Source organism: Amphiura filiformis, unplaced genomic scaffold (assembly GCF_039555335.1).
Source record: "Amphiura filiformis unplaced genomic scaffold, Afil_fr2py scaffold_62, whole genome shotgun sequence".
NCBI classification, from domain to species: Eukaryota; Metazoa; Echinodermata; class Ophiuroidea; order Amphilepidida; family Amphiuridae; genus Amphiura; species Amphiura filiformis.
The window spans coordinates 445,809-467,827 of record NW_027305526.1 but is presented as its reverse complement, the minus strand read 5'-3'; the positions used below and the strand labels follow the sequence as shown (position 1 = coordinate 467,827).

At 38.5% G+C, this 22,019-nt stretch overlaps 1 protein-coding gene across 1 annotated transcript in view; it reads right to left on the bottom strand.

Moving 5' to 3' along the window:
* LOC140144541 (synapse-associated protein 1-like) overlaps positions 1 to 22,019 on the bottom strand; it is a 37,672-nt gene that overhangs the window by 9,217 nt on the left and 6,436 nt on the right. Inside the window, exons 3-8 of the mRNA XM_072166362.1 lie at positions 21,113 to 21,253; positions 18,589 to 18,728; positions 16,359 to 16,450; positions 15,505 to 15,576; positions 5,902 to 6,106; positions 668 to 723 (exon numbers count right to left, since the gene is read on the bottom strand). Coding sequence (XP_072022463.1) covers positions 5,934 to 6,106; positions 15,505 to 15,576; positions 16,359 to 16,450; positions 18,589 to 18,728; positions 21,113 to 21,253 — 618 coding nt within the window. The 3' untranslated portion in view covers positions 668 to 723; positions 5,902 to 5,933. The remainder of the gene's footprint in view (positions 1 to 667; positions 724 to 5,901; positions 6,107 to 15,504; positions 15,577 to 16,358; positions 16,451 to 18,588; positions 18,729 to 21,112; positions 21,254 to 22,019) is intronic.

Here is a 22,019-nt window from a genome sequence, read left to right as displayed (position 1 = left end):
CAAAAATAGCTTTTATATTTTTATCAAATAAGATAATAGTTGGTCACCTTTATTGATAATTTTGACTAAAAAATATGTGACATGATCTGGTATGGAGGCCAAAGGAGGCATTTTAGAAAATTTAGTAACTAATTATTACCTCATACAAACATCAGCTTCTCATATACTGAAAACACCCAAGGTCTAGCATACTTTGTTCTTAAGTTCCACAGTTTTGTGATGTCTATTTTCTTGTGCATTTTCTTGTTTTTTCATATTTTTGCATTTCCAAATTTGCCACCTTTAGCCTCCATGGACCTGATCATGTCACATATGATACTTGGTTGTAGGTTTACCACAATTCTCCTTTAAGGAGGCCTAAAACAAATTATGTTGGATCCAGACCTCAGCCAGGACAAGGGACACCATTGCCTTTACCCAGTCTATAACCCCATCATCAGGTCATGTGACTCCTGTTTACCCTGTGCATCACATGACTAACTCTACTGCTTCACATCACTTTCTGATGAAGTCCAATGGATGTGGTGATGAAATACCAAGTTAGCTGAGAGAACTATTTTAAAAATAATTTTACTGAGTTTGGGTTCATCTCCTATTTGGTATTCATCAGAATTTAAGCAGGAAAAAAAAAGCAAGAAAAAAAACCCAGTATTTTTTCATAGTATACCTGCAATTCTTGTTGTAATTCTTTCTCCCATTCTGGAATGTCATCATCAGTAGTTCCTGTAAGATATTCACAAATTTAGTGATCCTATATGTTATTTTCATAATTTTATATACAGTTATGGGGGAAGGGTGTGACTTGGCAGTGACAGACTGATGATTGACATAGTCTTACATCTTATAGGAGCCAAGAAACATATAACTATTATTAAAAGAGTTAAATAATTGAAATTCATTTCAATAAGTTTTACAAGACATAGTCCTTTCTGACACTGAATAAAAACAAATCAATTATTTAGTTGATCCATATGGTGTATGCTTTTGGGCAATGGCAAGTCATTTTTATGCACATGGACAAAAAAGATAACAGACCACATACAAGCAGTCAAAGTCTCAGCATCACCCGATAATGAGGGACGATTATTCCATGATATGCGACAGGCAAAACTGCTACGCACTTACCACATATTTTTACGCAACGCTCTATCGCGTGTGCGCAGGCACGCAATGCTGGCGTGATTTTTAGACACGGCACGATTGAACAATTGGCCCTCATGAATATGCGAGAATTCACAGCACGGGACTTAGACTGTTGATACATGGCCTGTGTTAATGCATGAATAACCTGCCTACCCAAACCAATCTTGAGTACCTGGGGGATTTTCTGGGACCCCCATGCTAGATCCAGGGTTCCTGGAGGTAACCCCTACTGGGAGTAATTTTAGTAAGTAAAAATATACCCCTAGTGGGACCAGATTTCTATAAAAACACACCCCTATTGGGACCAGATTTCTGTAAAAACATACCCCATTGGGACTAGTTTTTGCTAGGAGGAGTTTAGATGAAAGTCCCCACTATAGGCACAAATATGACAATTTTTGTACTAAAAATGACTTTTGAAATATTTATATTTTATCAAGAATCCCAAAATATAAGATACACAGGAATGGAATCAGAAAATTTGATACCCCTTTGAAGATTAGAAGAGGTGAATTTGATATACCTAGCGGGACTACAAGAGACTTTTGGAATATGATATCCCTAGAGAGAGTCACTTTTTAATTTGATACCCTTAGTGGGAATCTCAAGACTAGCGCTTAGTCTCACTTTTTTTGGATTGAGCATGGGTACCAGGCTAGAATCCAAGTACCCTACGGGAATTAACTCAACAGTGAAACACAGGTGAGAACTCTATTGCTCAGGGGTGTGATTGGTGCTTTAAGAAAAACCCTCAAGGCAATGAAATTGCGAGCGGAGCTCTCGCCTGTTGCTTGCGGGGGGTCCAGGGGGCCGTTGAAGGGCCCCTGGTGGGGTCCTGTGGCAACGGCCTGGTGGGGGTCGAGGGGGCAAAGCCCCCCGAAGCCAGAGGGGTTTTACACACTTGAGCACCGAGATGCAATTTGTGAATACATACTTCCAGTATCATATCATTCACATACACATGAGAAATTGCATCACCATTTTTGCACAGTACAGGCTAGTGTGTCTATAAATCATCCAGTCAGGGTTCTAAGGAATTTTCATTTTAAAATTGGAGATTTTCTCATATCCGGAACTGAAAATTCCGGAAATGTGACATCTCTGTTAAGCATTTAGCTCTTGGTCCAGGGCCATTCCAAAAGCGACAAAAATTTTTTTTTTTTTTTTTTTTTTGAAAATCCAGAATTTTTTTTAATTTAATCCCAAAAATCCGGAAATCCGGAAAAATCACACCCCTGATTGCTAGGTGATCTAATGTATTTATCTTCCCAAAACAATCTCTCATTCCACATCATGCTTCCTCATCCATGTATCACATATGCACTGACACAGAGCACCAATCAATCAACAACTACTGCCAGCACAATGCACCAATCATCTCATTTCGCAAACACATGCGCTCAATACACAAGGCACATAGACTCTCAAGGCACATAGACTCAGTGGCGTAGCTACGACTTTTTCAGAGGGAGGGGCAAGGCAAATGTCCAGGGGAAATGATGAAAATGGTCAAAAATGGGCTATACCACGGTGGCCAGCATTCCACAGGGGAGGGGGAAAGCTTCCCCCCTGGCTACGCCACTGCATAGACAGCTATAGACTGAGAACCAGTTATGGATATTCAAAATAGGAAGACACAATGGACTATTCTAGTTGATATCCTAACACCCCTTATGGAAGATATGACATTACTCTTCCATAAAGTGGGTGTAGATATCAAATGGAGTCACCCATTCAGATAACCCCATTTGAAATTCACACTCCCTGTGTGGGAGATTAAGGTCATGTCTTCCATAGGATGTATATGGATTTCAACTGGGACAGCCCACTATATTTTCAGGGTGGTTCTCCAAAGCCTGATACATTATAGCAGTTTCTTCAGGTCTAGAACGACAATGTTTGGCAACTTGTACTCTACTTATCTTTCCACAGCATTTGGGTAGCACCTTTTACTGTTATTTATAAGACTGAATCTCTTTCTGCACAAAAGTCTATTTCCCTTCTAGGCTACACTTTATTTTGTGTTGATTTACAGTATTCAACAATTATTTGTAACACACCAGTGCTGCTAGACTTAAAATACCGTAAAAACTTTATAGTTAGCATAATATGTGCTTACTAACGAGCGCTTTTAAAACATGCAAACATGAAAAGCCCCGTCCACAAAAGTGTAAAGGGTTTTGAGCAAATCATCGACACACATAGTTATACGAACAAGTAAACTTGCAAATTTGTGTCTCAACCCCATTAGCTCAGTTAGTAAAGCGCCGGACTTTGGTACAATTTCATGTTTTCAAAAGCGATTGATAGTAAGCAAATGTGCTAACTATCGAGTTTTTATGGAAGGCTTATTTCCCTAGTTGAGGCCAGTTTAGAAGGATTAGGTTTATTGCTGGGATAAGGGTTGGATTATGGTTAGAGTTTGAATAATAGGGTTCGAGTCAAGTGTTCAAAATATGACCAAAATCCAGAAAAAAGGCCTGTGAAAATCACTGCGAGCCTGTGACCTGTGTACTTTTGAACACTCAAAAATGACATCTTAATTCAACATTAAGTTTTAAAAATAATCTTTAAAAAAAAAAAAATCTAAAAAAAAAAAGCATTCCGCATTCGTTTTTGAAACTGCCATGTGCTTTGAGACATAGCATTATTTTTTTCAGCCTTATTGAAATATATATATATTTCCATTGACATAGAAGTACATTTGTATCCAGGTTGGCTAAACTTGCAACCACTAGAACACACCCGGCTCTAACACACACTAAACCTATTCTTCCTCATTCGAAAATTCCTTAAGGCCTAACGTGAGACAATCATTGTAGAAAATGGCATGTAAAACGCAGGATTTAACCTGAGGAATTATAGGCAATGTATAGATTTTCGCGGATAAACTATAATATCATTCAAAATGATTAACAAGTAAAATAAGATTCATCAGTGATGTTGGCAAAGATTAGAAAGGGGATTAACAACAGCATGCTTATCCAGATAAAGCATAATATGCAGGGCTTGAAACAGATTTAAAATCCTACGCATGTATTGAGGTCGCAAAATGCAGATTATCCGCACGCCTACAAACACAACTAAATGTACCATATTCGTTTCATTAACTGCCCAGGGCGATTAATGATATAATTTTGGATGGGCGCTTATTTTTTACATTGTTTAGGCCAATAAGACGTAAAAAAAGGCCCAAAAATATTTATCTATCATCATCAGTGTATCAAATGTTTCAGACCATATGATTCAGATTTGCATGGGCAGTTAAGGTTGGTCTGAACCCTGGAATTATGGAAACTTTTGGGCCTCATAACTACTAGATTGTTGGTGTAAAGTATATAAAAGTATACATATTTAGAATGGCAAAGACTTGATAAGTTCATCTGTGAGGTCAAATTTGGGCCAAAATGCTCATTTTTGGCCCAAAATCCCAAAAAACAGTTTTTGGCCCACTTTTTTTTCGTGCAACGTAAAAAAAAATTCTTGGGCCCAATTTTTTTTAAATTAATTTTTAAAAACTAGATAAAAATCTAGGAGCAAATTTGACCTCACAGATGAACTTATCAAGTCTTTGCCATTCTAAATATGTATACTTATATATATTTTAGACCAACAATTTACCAGTTATGAGGCCCGAAAGTTTCCATAATTCCATTAACTGATATTAATAAACTAATATCAGTTTGCTTAAAGTCACTGGGTGGGCGCTTATAGGGGCATGGGTGGTTGATGGAACGAATATGGTACAATACATATGCCGGCATGCATGCATACATGTATGCACAGGCACACTAGGCAACTAACACCTACCCTTGTGGTTAGGGGGTGGGGAAGGGCTTGATTTGGCAGGGGATGACTTCTGACTGGCATAGCCTAATAGAGGGGCCAGGAAACATAATGTTTGTAGCATAACAACTAGAAACCAACCTATCTTGGCATCTGAAAGCAAAAGTTTTAGATTTGATAATACATATACACAGTTGACCAGTTACCCTTCAACAGGTCATCGAGAAGTTTTTACCACACTCACTCGTTGATTACTCAACCACTCCATCATTCACTCACTCAACCACTCACCTACTCAACTCTCTCACTACACCACTCGCTCACCAAACTACTCACTTACTCAACCACTTGACCAATCACTCGCTCAATCATTCACTCAAACCTCACCAGGCTGAAATCACTCATTCAGTCAACCAATCACTCAATCATTCACCCACTTACTCACTCACTCACCCACCCACTCATGAAAGCAGGTATGAACTCAATCACCAACTCATGAGCTCAATCAATCACAAACTCCTCAATCACAAATTCACTCTGTCATGATAGTGTACCTAACAATAAATACCATCATAAAGTAATAAAGTGTGCGCATTCAGCCCTTAATCAGCATTGCACTCATCATATTACACACAGATCACAAACCTGTACAACAAACAGCACATGGTGAGCGACAAGCCAATATGGCCGTCACCAAGTTCTCCCATTCTAATTTCTTTGCAAACAAACCTTTAACCTCACACTTCCTTTCTTACAGTGCCCTTGATGATTGGTTAAGTACACAACATAATAATCTGAACAACCAATCAAAAAAGATCTGTTAGCAATTTGAAGTATAATCCCCTTCAGCCACACTGATTATTATAACCATATCTCTGATTGGCTCACTACGAAATAAAGCCCGTTTGCAACCAATCAAAATAGTTCTTAGAGGCCAATTCATCCGGTAGTGCCCATGGAGTTAAAACCTACCTGTGTTTTCTTTGGAATCCTTTTATCCATTCCTAGTTGCTCCATTCCTTTCTGTAGTTCCGCTTGATCCAATTCGAGTTGAAGGCATCGCTGACAAACTCCGTCCCAGGAGGACTATCCGGAGGCATATCCGCATCTTCACTCTCGCTGGTTTTGGAAGTCGATTGTGATGCAACACCACCTATGCTCACTGGTGCTGATTTATCTGGGAAACAAAGTCGGACAATATTGGAATCATAACTCAAATTTGATAGGAATTAAAAATTGAATACCTGGGTGGCCCAACTCCATCAAAACTGTTTTTGAGATATTAAGAAAAAACTTAATATGGAAAAGTTTTAGAGACATAATGTTTTCATCTTCAGGGGACCTTTAATACATGAACATACATTATTACATACATGTGAAATGAGATATGATGTTTCCATGGTATGGTACAGGTCTTAATATGAGCTGGAGTTGGGCCCTTCTTCCACTAATATACTACAAGTGCTGGTTCCATTGTGTTATAAATAGCTACATAAATTTGTTAATTAATTGCACAAGTTTAAACATGTTATGTAATGTGTTGCCAAGAAAGTTTATTGTTGTGAAAAGCAGATTTCATGGATAAACAAAACTCCACTTTATCCCAATATTTGTGGAAGAAAGGCCCAAATCCATGGAGTTGGGCATTTCTTCCATGAAACCATGATTAAGTGTACTTGCAACACTATTTAGAGAGTGAATTTGGGCCTTTCTTTCACACACAAGGAAGAACAGTCTGCTGGTAATAAAATGCTGGGTCTTTTGAACTCATTTTTGTTAAAAAGTGGAGTTGGGTATTCAATGGTAACCAGGCACCATTAAAGGGGCATTTTGTGATTCTATCATCCTCCTTTAAGGCAGCTGTGTACTCTCAGACATGCATGTAGTAAAAGTGCCATAACTTTGTTATTATTCGCGCAAGACATATAAAAGTATACATTTTTATAAAGGCAATACATCAATGAATCTTAATATAAATACAGATTTGGTGTAAAAACAACAATTATGAAGAAAATCACAAAAAGTGAGTTTTGGCAATTTTTTTGTTCGGTACATCATAACAAAAAACACTCTTTCCAAAATGTTTCATTTTATTTTTTTCTTAATCTTGAGACACCATTCCAAAAACGGTTTTTTTAGTTTTTTGATATTGGCTTTATTTTTTGAGATATTGACCATATAAGGCATCAAAATGAACTTTTTAATATTCACAAACGCCTATTTGCACAAAATGATGCCTAAAATCGGAAATAGACCAAAATATAAAAAAATGAGAAAACCGTTTCTTAAGGTAGAAACATCGGCTACGGTGTCATGCACAGATTTGGTTTAAAATGATACAGGATGTGTAGTTGGGTGAGAAAAACTTGCCTGCCAAGTTTTAATTTTTGCCAACAAAGCGTTTTGGAGTTATGCCATTTTTTATCATTAGAAAGCCCCATTGACTTTGCACATAAAGTGGTTTTGACACTAAGCCTCGTTCACTAAAATTGGTAAAAGTTTGAAAATGGATACTATGTTTAAATATTATTGTTTCTCCTTTCTATCCCATTTATAGAACTGCTTTTTGGATCTTTTTATTACAAAAATGTTACCAAATAATATTAGTGACTTTTTTTTCCAATATATTGGTCAGTAATATAGGGGATATTTGAAGGTAATGTTAGTACTTGCTCAAATTTTCTTGATTTGATCTAGAAACACTGAATGACCCAATTTCATAATTATTGTCTGAGCTAACCATAGGGCCAATTATAACAAACAAGGTGTCATATGAAAGGTTATTAAATTTAGAAACTTTTCTCGCCAGCCTTTTTTTAATAAAGTGTTTCTATTTTAAGTTATGGGTGTTTCTAGATTTCCCTAATTTAAAAATAGAAAAATGATTTTTCTCAAAAATAAACACTTTATCCAAAAAATATGGCGAGAGAATTTAGATATTAGGCTTATTAACCACCCCACAAACTATGGAGACCATATCACATTCCCTCTAGGCTAGCAATAATTATTAGTAGAAAAAATTAGGGAATTTTCAAAAAATAAAGAAAAACATAAGAATTGTTTAAATTTTCATGAAACATTAAAAATCAGTGGAGTAAAGACTTATCTTCAATTGGTTATATATTTGAAATGGATACATAATTCTGATTTGAAATAGTGGCTATTTTCCTGCATGGGTCTATTATCCGATGCTCCTACCTTAAGTCGATCATGCTTTTTATGATGATCATAATTGCTTACCTATAGATGCTGTATTTATTGAGTTATCGTACCTAAATCGTCATTTTACCGAGAAAATGAACATTGAAATAAAGGCCGTTGAAGTTTAAAGTGGTCACATTTTGCACTTTGATCGAAGCTCACAGGAGAATGCGGTCGTTCTCGTTTTTCTACCTTACATTACGTAAACATCGGGTAAATCCACAGCCCCTTGAGAAGCTTGGGCGAAATCTATTCATATCTTGATGTTTAAATCGGGGGAAAGAACTTGAAAAAAATCACATTTTATCAGCTAAAGCGGAGCCATTTGACCGCTAGGTTTTTATGAAATCAGTGCTTCCGTGGTGCTTCCATAAGATGCGCCGCGCATGTAGATAAGCGTTGCGTATGTGTAGCGTATCTGTGCGTTGACAAATTGCGCGTCTACAAAACGCGATGCGTTGGTTGCGCGCGTATACCCTCGATGGTACAACAAAGATTTTCTTTCCTTATAAATTGCGGAAACAGTGAAATAGTGAAATAAAATCCATAGAATAGAGTAGTTGGAGTTAAAAAATCTGGATTTTCTTTCCTGGTATTTATAAAAAACATAACAAAGTAAATACATTTCAAACTAGAATTTCGCGGTTCTCGACCTGCAGCGGTTCTCGGCAGAAAGCGTCGGCATAATGCCTCCACCTTGGCGCCCTTCATTTTAACCAGTGCAATGACCTTAACATTATTTGCCTCACTAAGGTGGCGTTCCCACCAAATTTCATGAACCTACAGTAGTCTATGGCGATTTGACCCCAGATGACCTCGAATGACCCTGACATTTTTGCCTTGTTTCAGTGGTCGTCCCCACAGAATTTCATGAACCTGCGACAATCTATGGCGATTTGACCTCGGATGACCTTGGATGACCCCAAAATGACCTTGACATTTTTTTCCTTCTTACAGTAGTCATTCCCACCAAATTTCATGAATGTTCAACAATATATGGCGATTTGACCCCGGATGACCTCAAATGACCTCACAATGACCTTGCGATTAGCAAATTTTTCGCTGAAAAGCAAATCAGGTCAAGAACCTCTGGCTGTGCTACTTTCCGCCTAGTTTCATCACTGTCACTCTTCCAGCTCTCCAGATAATCTATGCACAAGGTTATATTGCTTGATATGCATAAATTATGCAAATTAGGTACTTAATTACCATATTTTTGCGACAAAAACCTGCTAAAATTTGGAGACCACCAATTGCCACCCCTCCACCAAATTGCATCTCAATACGCATTACCAGTTCCGAGAAATTGCACTCGCAAGCTCGGACGGACGGACGGACGGACAGATGGACGGACGGACAACCAGGAAACATAATACCTCCGGTGGAGGCATAAAAAGCTCAATTCCGCGAAAGAAACAATGTCTAGAGTACACAGCCGCGTTAAGGGCATGATTCAATAGATATCCATGACAAAGGTGATTTCCCAAATTTCAGTTGATTTGGGCATTGATTTTGCAAGTTACACATAATTGCATGTATTGCAGCTCCTAAACGCCACTGTGTTATAATTTCTGTCTACAAAGAGAAAATACAAATTGAACAATATCGTATCAAACGACCGAATCTGCAATTTTGTTTGAGCCTGGTCCCAACTTTGTGTTCAAAAACAAACACCATCAAAAGGTTCATTTGGACCCAAGTACGCAGGCTCAGACTACCAGATTCTGGTGGTGGCAAGTCTGAAAATATTTTAAAACATCAGTTTCTCGGACCATCAACCCAGAATATTGATTTTTTCGGCCAACAGTCTAGGTTAAGGTTAGGGTTAGTACTCCAACCCAGAATGTTGTTGACTGAGCAAAATCCCGCTCAAAGTTCACCTTATTCCTTATAATGTGTTTCAATGGGGAAGAAATTTATGGAAAATTCCCTTTGAAGTTTTTGGGCTCGCAAAAGTAGCTCTTTTGGGCTTGAAATAGTAGGACAGAAAACACGCCTATCAAGAGCGGAAATCGATGATCTGAGGGTCTATGGAACGGCTAGAAAAATTTCAGGCTTCAGAGCGGGCAATCAATGAATTCAGAGGGTCTAAGGAATGGCTAGCGGCTCTGAAAAAGGGGGTCGTCGCTGCGGCACATACCCGTATAGCTGGGAAATGTGAGTGCCCCCCCCCCGGGGTCATATATAACATTATAATTTGGTGATAACATTTTGGTTAACAGGGTATATCTGGACACTTGATTACAATTCTATATGATCCTTACCATTGGTACTATCAGAAACAGCCCCCCCCCCCGGAGTATATATTTAACCAATGAGGTAGAATCAAAGAGTACCGACTCCGCAATGTTTGCATGTTACTCAATGAGGCCAAAATAGTGTACCTCCTGATTATTTGCTATGCGCCCTGCAAACTTTGATATAAAGTGCATTGTTGTTTGCACTCCCCATGTAACACTTGTTTTTTTTAAAATGCATGCTAAGCCCTGCATGCACAAACCTTTGTAACACTAAAGCTAAAAGATGCCAATTATCATTCCATTTCAGTTCGGGGGCACTCGTAATTTTCGGATGTCTCTGATTTCAAAGATGAGTCAGTGATTTCACATACGGGGGTCTGTGATATCATATACGTCGAGCTTTGTTGACAGCTGGGCACTCGATGCAGCACATCGGAACAAAGCTGAATGTATTAGAGTAAGCTTTCCTATGTTTAGCAAATATCTACCTGGGCAAAAATTATATCTGTGCAAATTCTGACAAATGGTCCCACAACACACTTAGATTGCAATGGCCAAAATCAAATGTTTTGAAGTAAAAAAATCCCAAGAGTACCCGAGCCTGCGCTCTAATTCATGAATTGGATAGTAAAATTAGCAGGCACTCAACTTGGGCTAGCTACAATCCTGATAAGACCTACTCACAAAATCATTCCCACTGCGCTGACACATTCACCAAAATTACTAATATCGTTTGCGACTGGGTTTTGAAACTAGGGAGTATGTAACTTATGAGACGTCTCTGAAATATGATACTGTTATGTGACATGACGCTTCAAGAGTATTTGATATCAGAGACGTCTGTGAATTAGGAGTGCCCCTGAACTGATCTTGGGCTATAGCTGATCAATGCTGCAGGTACACTATTTGGCCTCTATGAGTGACAAACCAATATGGCAGATTTACCATAGCATTACACAAGGGGCACATTTTCAGTCGGTACTCTCTGGGTCTAATCTCTTTGATACAATTCTGGCCACACTGCCTTCTCAGGAGAGTGAGAGCAATCACTCTCCTGCTCTCCTTATATCTGATATAGGAGAGTCAGGGATGTAAGTTAGGTATAATACAAAAAAAATTGAACTTTTTTTGATTCTCATCAAAGTAATCTCATATTAAAGAGCTAAATGAAAGAAAACTGATGAGGCATAAATGAATGTCATACGACATGTGGTTGCGGAGATATGCTAATTTGAATGTCTCAATTTTTCAGCCAATTTCCTGTACAAACTTTTTGTGCATGCACATATATTAAAATGCTTATAGGCCTATACTGTGCATACTGTACACAATTTTAAGAAACAAGCACTTGCTATTTACCGGTACTGAACTGTAAATGTAATCCTAGATTGATTGAATTTGTATTGATGTGAACATAAGGGCCTATCATTTTCTTTGGAAGGAGGGGGTCCCAAATATACAGGGGGGGTCATAATTTTTTGGAAAGAAAAATAGGGGGGTCATAAAATTTTTGATGACCAAAATGTAGGGAGTTGCAAGATGACCACAGATAGTGTGTTTATCTTATTCAAAAAGACTGAATACAATTTTAGCCTCTTCAGGGGTACATGTAAGGTGTATCAGTGGGTGGTGATGGGGAGGGGTCATAAAATTTTGTTGCGAAATAGGGGGTCGTAATTTTATTGATGCTGACTTTTTGTAAATTTGGGAGCCCCAGAGAAAATGATAGCCCCTAATATACTAAATGAACATGTATGAGTAACATTTTGTTTTATTTCTGTTTTCTGATGCAGATTCCAGCTTTGACAGAGGATGGAAACCAGGGACTGTCTTTGGAATTTGCAGGAGAGCATTGAATAGCTCTTCTAGAGCCTTCAAGAGCTGTTTAGAACATTTACAATAAAATGTAATGAGAGAATGGTCAACTAAGGAAAGCTAAAAATCACTCTCCTATATCCGATTTAAGGAGAGCAGTAGAGAGCGATTGCTCTCGCTCTCCTCAAAAGGCAGTCCCTGGGAAACCACAGTGAGGGCCAACAGCACATATGCAAAAATAAAGAAAAACCAAAAAGATGAAATTTGTGTTGAAGTGTCTTATTTTTTATTTTTTGTCATTGAAAAACTCACGGTTTTGATACTACCCACCCAGTACACCTTTTCACTGATACAAGGGGGGGGGGGGCAATTTGTTTGAGGGGGGCCCCCTTTAAAATGTTTAATTATCATAAGCACTAGCTGATCACCCCCCTCCCCCAGGAAAATGTTTTTGAGCAGGCACCCTTTGGAGCACTGGCTGGTGCATGCTCCCTATTCAAGATCATTGCGGAAACTCGAGGGCCAGTTCACTTGATCATCAGAATGGGGTCACTCCTGCTCAAGTATGAACCCCCTGCCCGCCCGCCCCCAGCGTAAGTTTTGTCTTTGAGCAGGCACCCTTTGGAGCACTGGCTGGCGCATGCTCCCTATTCTGAAGATCATTGCGGAAACTCGAGGGCCAGTTCACTTGATCATCAGAATGGGGTCACTCCTGCTCAAATATGACCCCCCGCCCGCCCCTTCCCCAGCGTAAGTTTTGTCTTTGAGCAGGCACCCTTTGGAGCACTGGCTGGCGCATGCTCCCTATTCCGAAGATCATTGCGGAAACTCGAGGGCCAGTTCACTTGATCATCAGAATGGGGTCACTCCTGCTCAAGTATGAACCCCCGCCCTTCCCCAGCGTAAGTTTTGTCTTTGAGCAGGCACCCTTTGGAGCACTGGCTGGCGCATGCTCCCTATTCCGAAGATCATTGCGGAAACTCGAGGGCCAGTTCACTTGATCATCAGAATGGGGTCACTCCTGCTCAAGTATGAACCCCCCCGCCCCTTCCCCCAGCGTAAGTTTTGTCTTTGAGCAGGCACCCTTTGGAGCACTGGCTGGCGCATGCTCCCTATTCCAAAGATCATTGCGGAAACTCGAGGGCCAGTTCACTTGATCATCAGAATGGGGTCACTCCTGCTCAAGTTACCCCCCATGACGTAGCGTCATAAGAGTACGCCCCCCCCCCCCCATCAATTTGAACATTTAGAAAATCAAATAGGAAAATGGCCAAAAAAAACGGCCTGTGATTTATGCATCTATCATAGCAAAAATCTGCTAGCGCTATGCATGATGGGATAGGAATAGGAAAGGTCCAAATTTGCTTCTTCCCCGACTCATAGTCGGCACAGAATGAGAATCTATCCCAGCATCCACAGCATGAGCCCATTCAATTAGTATACACAAACCATGCCGGGTTAAACATGTTCACTCACTGGCAAAAGTCGCCGAATTCATACTACACAAAGTCCCCAGTTCACTCACATTTTGCGCAAGGCGTCCATCCAATCTCATCAAACCAAACATTTTTATGTACAAAAAACTACCTTTATTCACCGCGTGCTCCATTTAACTTACCGCTCAACTCCGTTATTTAGATATTTGGAGAGTAATTTCCGAAAAAAATTAGATCGAAATCGTCACTTTCAAACCCACTAGAAAGTCGCCAAAATTTGCCGCGACCACGTGCGAATCATCTGACCTCTTCCGGGTTATGATCAAGTTCAACCTTTTGACTTGACCTTGTAAGCTTTGGTACTATTTTTAACTCAATCTAATTCCCCCCAAATTTTTTTTCAAAAACATCGCGGTAAAATTTACTACCGGTAATGAATTTCCAAAATGGCGCCGGGTGCGCGATTTCCCTATGCTGAGAGAGGCTGAATATTGCGCATGCTCAGGTAAGGAATGCTCACATACCTATGTAAGTGGGGTATTTAAAAAAATACGGAAACTAATATACAGAAACTATGTTCGCAAAGCGAGCCTCCCGAGCGCTTGCGCGAAGCGTTCTGGGGGGTCCAGGGGCAGAGCCCCCTGCTGGGGTACGGGGGAAGCACACCCGTTGGAAAATTTTGTTATTTTAGCCTCAATTATAGTCAATTTCATGCACAAAAGCTGTTAATTTCTTCCATTTTCCATTCATTGAAAAAAGGGAAAAGTTACCATTTTAAGCAGTATAGCTGTCCTATCAACCTCCATTGTCGATACTTCAAGTCCAATAATTATTTCCAAGAAAATCGGTCACAATTCAGTGAGCCAAATCAAAACAAACTTTCACGTGTGCAATTGTTAATGTTACGATGTCAGCGCCCCTGGAAGTCAGCAGAATTCTCCTCCGTCAATCTCTTACACAAGTAATACACAACACGCACAAGCTATCGTTTCACCGCTATAGCGAGAGCCGTACGGCAAGCGGCCACGTGCTGCCACAGAGACGCGAAACTAGCGAAATATAATCGCTTGAGGCGCTATTTTTTTGTTCCCCCTGTTCCAGACGGGGTATTTTCGCGGAGAAAAAAGATACAAAGACACAGAAAAAAACGGAGAAAAAAATACATTTTCGTAATCGGAAAATTACGGGGAAAATACGGAAAATACAGAGATTTTTGGGGATGAAAAAAAAATACGGAATTCCGTAAAAATACGGAGAAATTACATCCCTGGAGAGTGATTTTTAGCTCTCCTTAGTTGATCATTTTCTCTTTACATTCTATTGTACATGTTCCAAACAGCTCTCCTTGAAGGCTCCAGAAGAGCTACTAAATGCTCTCCTGCAAATTCCAAAAGACAGTCCCTGCCACAACGAAAATATGTGGCGTCTAAATTGATGAGTAAACATCATTGATGACGGTTTCCCTGTCTATTCTTAGACATCAAGCTCTTGAAACATCTTCTGAAATGTGTGTATGCATGCAAGAGATGGGTTGTCTTTGGAGTGATTTTTTTTAAAAATCTAGTAATTAAAACATTTTTTCCATGTACTTTTTGTATGTATGATTCTCGGACCGAATTTTATAGTATTGATGGCGTCACTTGAACATTTCTCTAGGGCTGCTTAGTTAGTTGGGGGAGGGATGCTAACTACATCAAATATGGTACAATCACTGCACTATGAAACTGCTTCTCAAGTCTGTGGACTAACTATGTCAAATATGGTACAATCATTGCATTATGAAACTGTTTCTCCGGTAGCTTTATTATTAGTAAGAAGAATAACATGTTAATTGATCTAGCTACAGCCAACCAGCATACCAATCAAAGCAAGCATGTTTCTACCTTTTCTGCTCTCTGTTTCTGTTTCTTCAACTGGTTTCTTGCCGTTTGAATCGGTCTTGGAACTTTGTTCTCCTATAAACAGTAAAATTATAATGGACATGGAGTAGGGAAGAGAGAAGAAGGTGTGTACATGCTTTGCCAATCTGTAAACAGTGAGCATGAAACTCCACTGCATGGATTTACAGCTACTTTTACAGTTACCTGAAACTATTAGTGGCACCAGGAGGTGCATGGGGAGGTACTTTCCCAAATCTTCGGTTTTGCCCTTCCCTCCCAAGTCAAAGAAGAAATCTGGAAATTGCCACTCTTGGGGCAAACAATGGCCAATTAATTACAGGGAATATTTTGATTTTTGCTCCCTCCCCCATCCCCAAAACTCACTTGACCCACATCCCCCAACCTTTGTTTCAGATGGACAATTAAAAAAATATACCATACATGCCAAGGACATACAATTCATAAAAAATAATTGTATAGCCCTATCAAAAACAAGTACACTGCATATATGTACTTACTCAATTAGCATTTTGTGCACATTTTGTACAGTTCTCTTTTAATGGACCTTTCCATTTTACATCTATGGAGATAAAGATTACAGAAGGCTGGAAAGGGTACTATAACCTTACAATTTTGTATTTTGGGCATTTCAAAGGCTCATAAAAAAGAAACACAAACAATTTGGATTATTTGTCTGAAAATTGTGAGAACATTTTGAAACATGACCCATCCCTTGAAGAGCGGGTCCTTCAATGTATACCAAAAAATATGACCCATATTTGCAGTGCATCCACGTCTGGTAATTTGTAGCCCTACTGTGTAACCATCCTCCATGTAAATATTGACCGGTCCCTTACCTGATGCATTAGCTAGAGATGTCAGTTGCGATGATTGCTTGATTAACGATACACGATAGAAATAATTACGCCAGAAATTCTCTTCTGTTACTCTGTGCAGCGGGAAACAAAAAGTTGCAGAATATTATTATCTTGACAATTTGAGAAGCAGTCTTTTCAGGACACTATTTGCAGAGGAGTAAACATACACAGTAGAACCCCTTTATAACGAAATCGCCGGGGCCAGCAAAACCACTTTGTTATATAGGAACTTCGGTATAAAAGTGAACGTCTTTGTCATGAAGCCAGATGGCACCCGATGAACCCCACAATCATGACAATGTTGAATGTTGCTGGTGCGTGTTACACATGTGCAAAGACTAAGAAAGAAAGCTTACGAATTTTATTGTAACCAGTTACAAAACTTTGATCTGATCTTTATTCACAATTCATGAGCAACATACGCTGTTAAAGATTTGATTATAGTTCCATGAATTGGCTTCGTCCAAACCCCAGGTCCAACCCCAGTCCAGGTGAAAATGGCTTTTGTTTTACATTATACAATCAATGTGCATGTACGATGTGTACACAATACCGTATCATGTTTCTTTTGTGATTCATGCAATCGAGCATCACTGACAGGATTGAAGATGACGTATGCGCATGTGGTACATAATTAAATGTATCGCGATTGGCCGCAAGTCTGAAAACTGGCTTATGGTTATTCATGAATGAGTGGTACAGGGTGTATCAAAATGATTGGTACCGAAGACTTCTCATATTTGCCGAATTGTTTTACTAGTTTTTGTGTCAGTTTGGGATTAATTGTTTAAATATTTGTAATTATAGTAGTTTTATCTTCTCTAAGAATTTTAGATCATAACGATAGCACATTCTGTTCAGAACTTACATGATTCTAAAGGAAAGTAGGTGTTTTTACACTTTTCATCGTAACGCTGGATCAGTAGCGCACCATTTCCAAAGCTCTACTTTACTGCAAATACCTTGTGAGAATGATATGTAGAAAATCATGGAAATGTTTAATATTTTCCTTGCCTATTTCTTCATTCATAATATATATAAATGTTATAATCAATATTTATTGATTGAGAGTAATATTATTGACTTGAATAATTTAGGGTGGGGTGAAAGAAGTTTTGTATCAACACCTTGCACCTGCACCTTCCAGGGCGGTAATTTAAATTGTAGTATTGAGATTACTAAGTAGATGGTGTGGCAGAATGGCTATAGACTGTAGACAGTGTATTTTAGTTTAGACCTGGTAAAGGTTATTGGAATGGCCCACAGTATTCCACACTTCAGTGTGCATTCATAGTTGAGAATGACTGGTTGACACGAAGCTATGGAGAAGTGCAGAGAAGATTTAGAAGACAGTTGCCAAGCGCAAGGAGTATCCCATGCAAACATGCTATAACTTGCAATGTTTCAAAATTTGATATGGGCTTGCAGTTTCAAGATAGGGCTTCACCTCACACTGCCAGAGTCGTAAGGCAGGGACTTCAGGAACTATCGTTCTAAAAGTATGTGTAAAGCAATTTTATGTTATGTAGACTGAGGTGAGATATTGAAGAGCATATATGCAATAAATGGTTCAAGCAGTGAACCTATTCATCTTGTGTTGTGTAAGTAAAACCATGATTACGTCGATCTTCGTTTAAATGACAATAGCTCCCAGATGCATCAACCTATCAGCTTCAGATTATTAGATCAATAAGTTAACATATGCCTCTTTCTATTTATAGTACAAAAGCTATATTAATTAGCAATTTTATATTTTTGATTAATTTTTGAAAATGACACATAGCCCGGTACCAATCATTTTGATACACCCTGTAGTCACGCACATGGAATATGTATGCATTTGTGTGTCAAACGTTGACACATTCTTGCATGTTCCTATCATAGATACCGATGGCGCTCATACAGACAAAGTACAGTTAATGAAGTGCCATCGACAGAAGATAATGCTACGCCCATTCAATACCTGTTAAGCCAGAAAATGGTGACCAATATACAAACAATGCGCCCATCAATTTCGCTGCAGAATTGCAGTTTTATATGCATGTAAAAATGTGTGGTTTTTGGTATATCTACACTAATAAATAAAATCTCTTTTTTCCCCTCCCAGAGACCTCAAAATATTGGGGGGGCTGAACTATGGTCAGTTGGGTAGCCCTGATCAAACAATTAATTTTCCACAGCCTTTCAATCATTCAGGTCATCTACTTACTGTTTTGGTACCAGCTCAAACCTCATCTTTTGTAGCCTCTCATCCTCTTGTAATGTCGCCATGGCGATGGGAAACATGTGTTCAAATTCAAAATGAAATTGGACACCAGCTGGTGGATTTCTTAAAAAATTTCTTTTGTCCTGGAAAAAAGAAGAAGAAAATAATAGAAAATTATTATGATCACAATATGTGACATGATCAAGGGGAATGAGTCACATGTCGGCAATTTCCAATTTGAAGTTCGTTACATCATTTTTTGGCAGTTTAAGAATGCGACATTTTGTTGCAAACCCCATCAACATCGGACACCTGGTTACCGAGTTATGAGCAATTTATCAATGGCTGAAAACAACATAAAACAAAAGAATTTGAACACTGTTTTTGCCAATATCTCAAAAACAATATTAGCGACATCCGACTCTTTCCTCTTGATCATGTCACATATTACTCATTTCAAGCAATATTGTAACCTTTTCATAAGTTTGTATTCATTTTCCACAAAATGTCAGTTTTCACTGTCAGGTATGTCCCCTTTTAATTCTGAGCTAAACAAATGAGGTAAAACAAATAAATCGATATTGTGTAACAGTTGGTTAGTTACTGAGGTTGTTACTGAGGTTGATCGGCCTGATGTGTTCCAATATCCTGTACGCCAAGAACGTACAATGTTATGAACAGCCACATACGCATGTTCGACTAATATTTTGATTGTATGAATTAAACATCTTATTATTATTAAATAGTCACAAATTTATCAAGGGGTGTATAACCTATACAATGTCTTGTCTCAAGTTGAGAGTAACGGCCCGTTACATTTCGCTGTGGCAAATTTGACTCGCATGCACTAACCTAATTATGGGGGTGTATACACAGGATCTACTTTCATAAAATTAATTCAGTATATATTTTCCACATCATATCGGACCCGTTTGTCTGTCTGTTTGTATTGTTCCAGTCTTCAGTTATTAGTATTATTATTTTGTTATATTAAAAATATGCTATTTGATAAATTTTGTCAGCTCGCTTGGCCTTGTATGCAGACTATCACTTTTGCATTTAATTGTTTTTTTGCTCTGCAGAACTATACACCATTTACCATGTTAATTTATCATTGCATTGAATATCTTGGTGTAGATTTAATTTAAAAAATATTACATTAAATAGTTACCTGCTATGTAAGTTATAACTTAGCTCATTATTTAGACTTGTTGCAAGTGCACGTGCAATCATGTGCTTATGCTTTCACCGGGCTAAATACATTTTTTGTTATTATTGTACCGTAATACTGTAATGCCATGCCTGAACTGTTTTATATTATAATGGGATTTTACAACCCACTGTGTAGGTTTGGTTGTTATTTTCACCATCATTACTCATTGATTTATAATTGAAAGCCTAGCTCTTGTGATAATAAGTTTAATATACCTAAACCACAAGCCATATATCTTGCTATTGTATTTATTATTATTCTAAAATTTTGTTTATCATAATTATTTAATACTAACTTTTGTAAAGGGTGCCACAACAACACGCTCTGCGTTCAGTGGCATCCTCATCATTTTCACCATATTATACGATGTTTGTAAAATCTTTTTTATATTGTAATTATTTAATGGATGGAATTTGATGAAATAAAACTGAACTGAACTGAACTGAACTGAACACATGCGTAGAAAGGCAATTTGTACATACGCTGGCGACATAACCGTGTAAACGCACCGATTCGAATCTGCCACCGACTCTGCCAAATCCAACATGGTGCTACTCTCAACTAGAGGCGAGACACACTATAGCTGATTATTTTGTTATTCTATTTTGCAAAGACCTTTCACACTGTCCCACCTATCGCGTAAAAAGAACTAGGTCACGCCTGCATCAAGTGATGCTACGCAGATTGATCGGCCAATGAGGTGCTGCTGAAAGGATGACATGATTCAATTAGCCAATCAGAACCTGACTTTGTGTTTACGCCATAAACTGCACCAAATCGGGCAGTGCGAAAGGTCCTTGCAAATTGGTGTAGAAGAAGGTCTTTCTGATCTTTTGTACCTGTGATAAGGCCATAATTTGCTCCTTCATAGTGTCTTCTTCATTATAGCCTACCCACGGTGGTACTGCTGCTTCTGACCTCTTACAATGCTTACCTGTGATAAGGCCATAATTTGCTCCTTCATAGTGTCTTCTTCATTATAGCCTACCCACGGTGGTACTGCTGCTTCTGACCTCTTACAATGCTTACCTGTGATAAGGCCATAATTTGCTCCTTCATAGTGTCTTCTTCATTATAGCCTACCCACGGTGGTACTGCTGCTTCTGATCTCTTACAATGCTTACCTGTGATAAGGCCATAATTTGCTCCTTCATAGTGTCTTCTTCATTGTAGCCTACCCACGGTGGTACTGCTGCTTCTGACCTCTTACAATGCTTACCTGTGATAAGGCCATAATTTGCTCCTTCATAGTGTCTTCTTCATTGTAGCCTACCCACGGTGGTACTGCTGCTTCTGATCTCTTACAATGCTTACCTGTGATAAGGCCATAATTTGCTCCTTCATAGTATCTTCTTCATTGTAGCCTACCCACGGTGGTACTGCTGCTTCTGACCTCTTGGAATGCTTCTCTTTGACAAACTTCTCTTGTTCTTTGTTGAAATCACCAACTATCGTCTGTAGCAACAACATCAATAAATATATACAAAAAAAAAAAAAAAAAACACTTAAGGCTCATTCAATGATCCCAGTGAAAGTGTAAAAAAAACCCCAAATTGTGTGTAAATTGCCTAAAAGTGAAGATTATAAAAGTGACTAAAAATATTGTCATTAGGTATTTTTGAAAGATAAAATTTGGGAAAAAACAAGGAAAACAATAGTATTGACAAAGTTGAGTAACCATTCAAATAAATGTAGCTAATTTCTCTACTTTGTAGAGAAATTACATATTCATATATCTTATTTTGTTTTTAATACAGCTTTCAGTTTAACCACTAGCAGGCTATTAGCACTAACAAAGGTGCCAAAATCTGAATATTGATGAATTTTACAATCCTCAATGATCACTGAATAGGCCTTTAAATAAAATTGAAGCCAGTCATTAAAAAAAAAATTAGACCAATATCAAGGTCAAGATGAGGGGTCACTGTTACATTGGGCTATTCCATTTAAAATCCACACTACCCCTGTGGAAGATTTTGGAAGTATCTTTCACAGGGGGAATATGAATTTCAAATGAGATTAGCTCATGAACTTATTCTATTTTTATCACACGCTCCTTCTGTGAAAGATTCAAGTTGAGTGTTTATCAGAGGGGTGTATGTATGGGATTCAAACGGAGCTGCCTCATACATTCATTCCAGTTAAAAATTCATACTCCCCATGTTGAAGATATTTCCAAAATCTTCCACAGGGGTAGTGTGGATTCTAAATGGAATAGCCC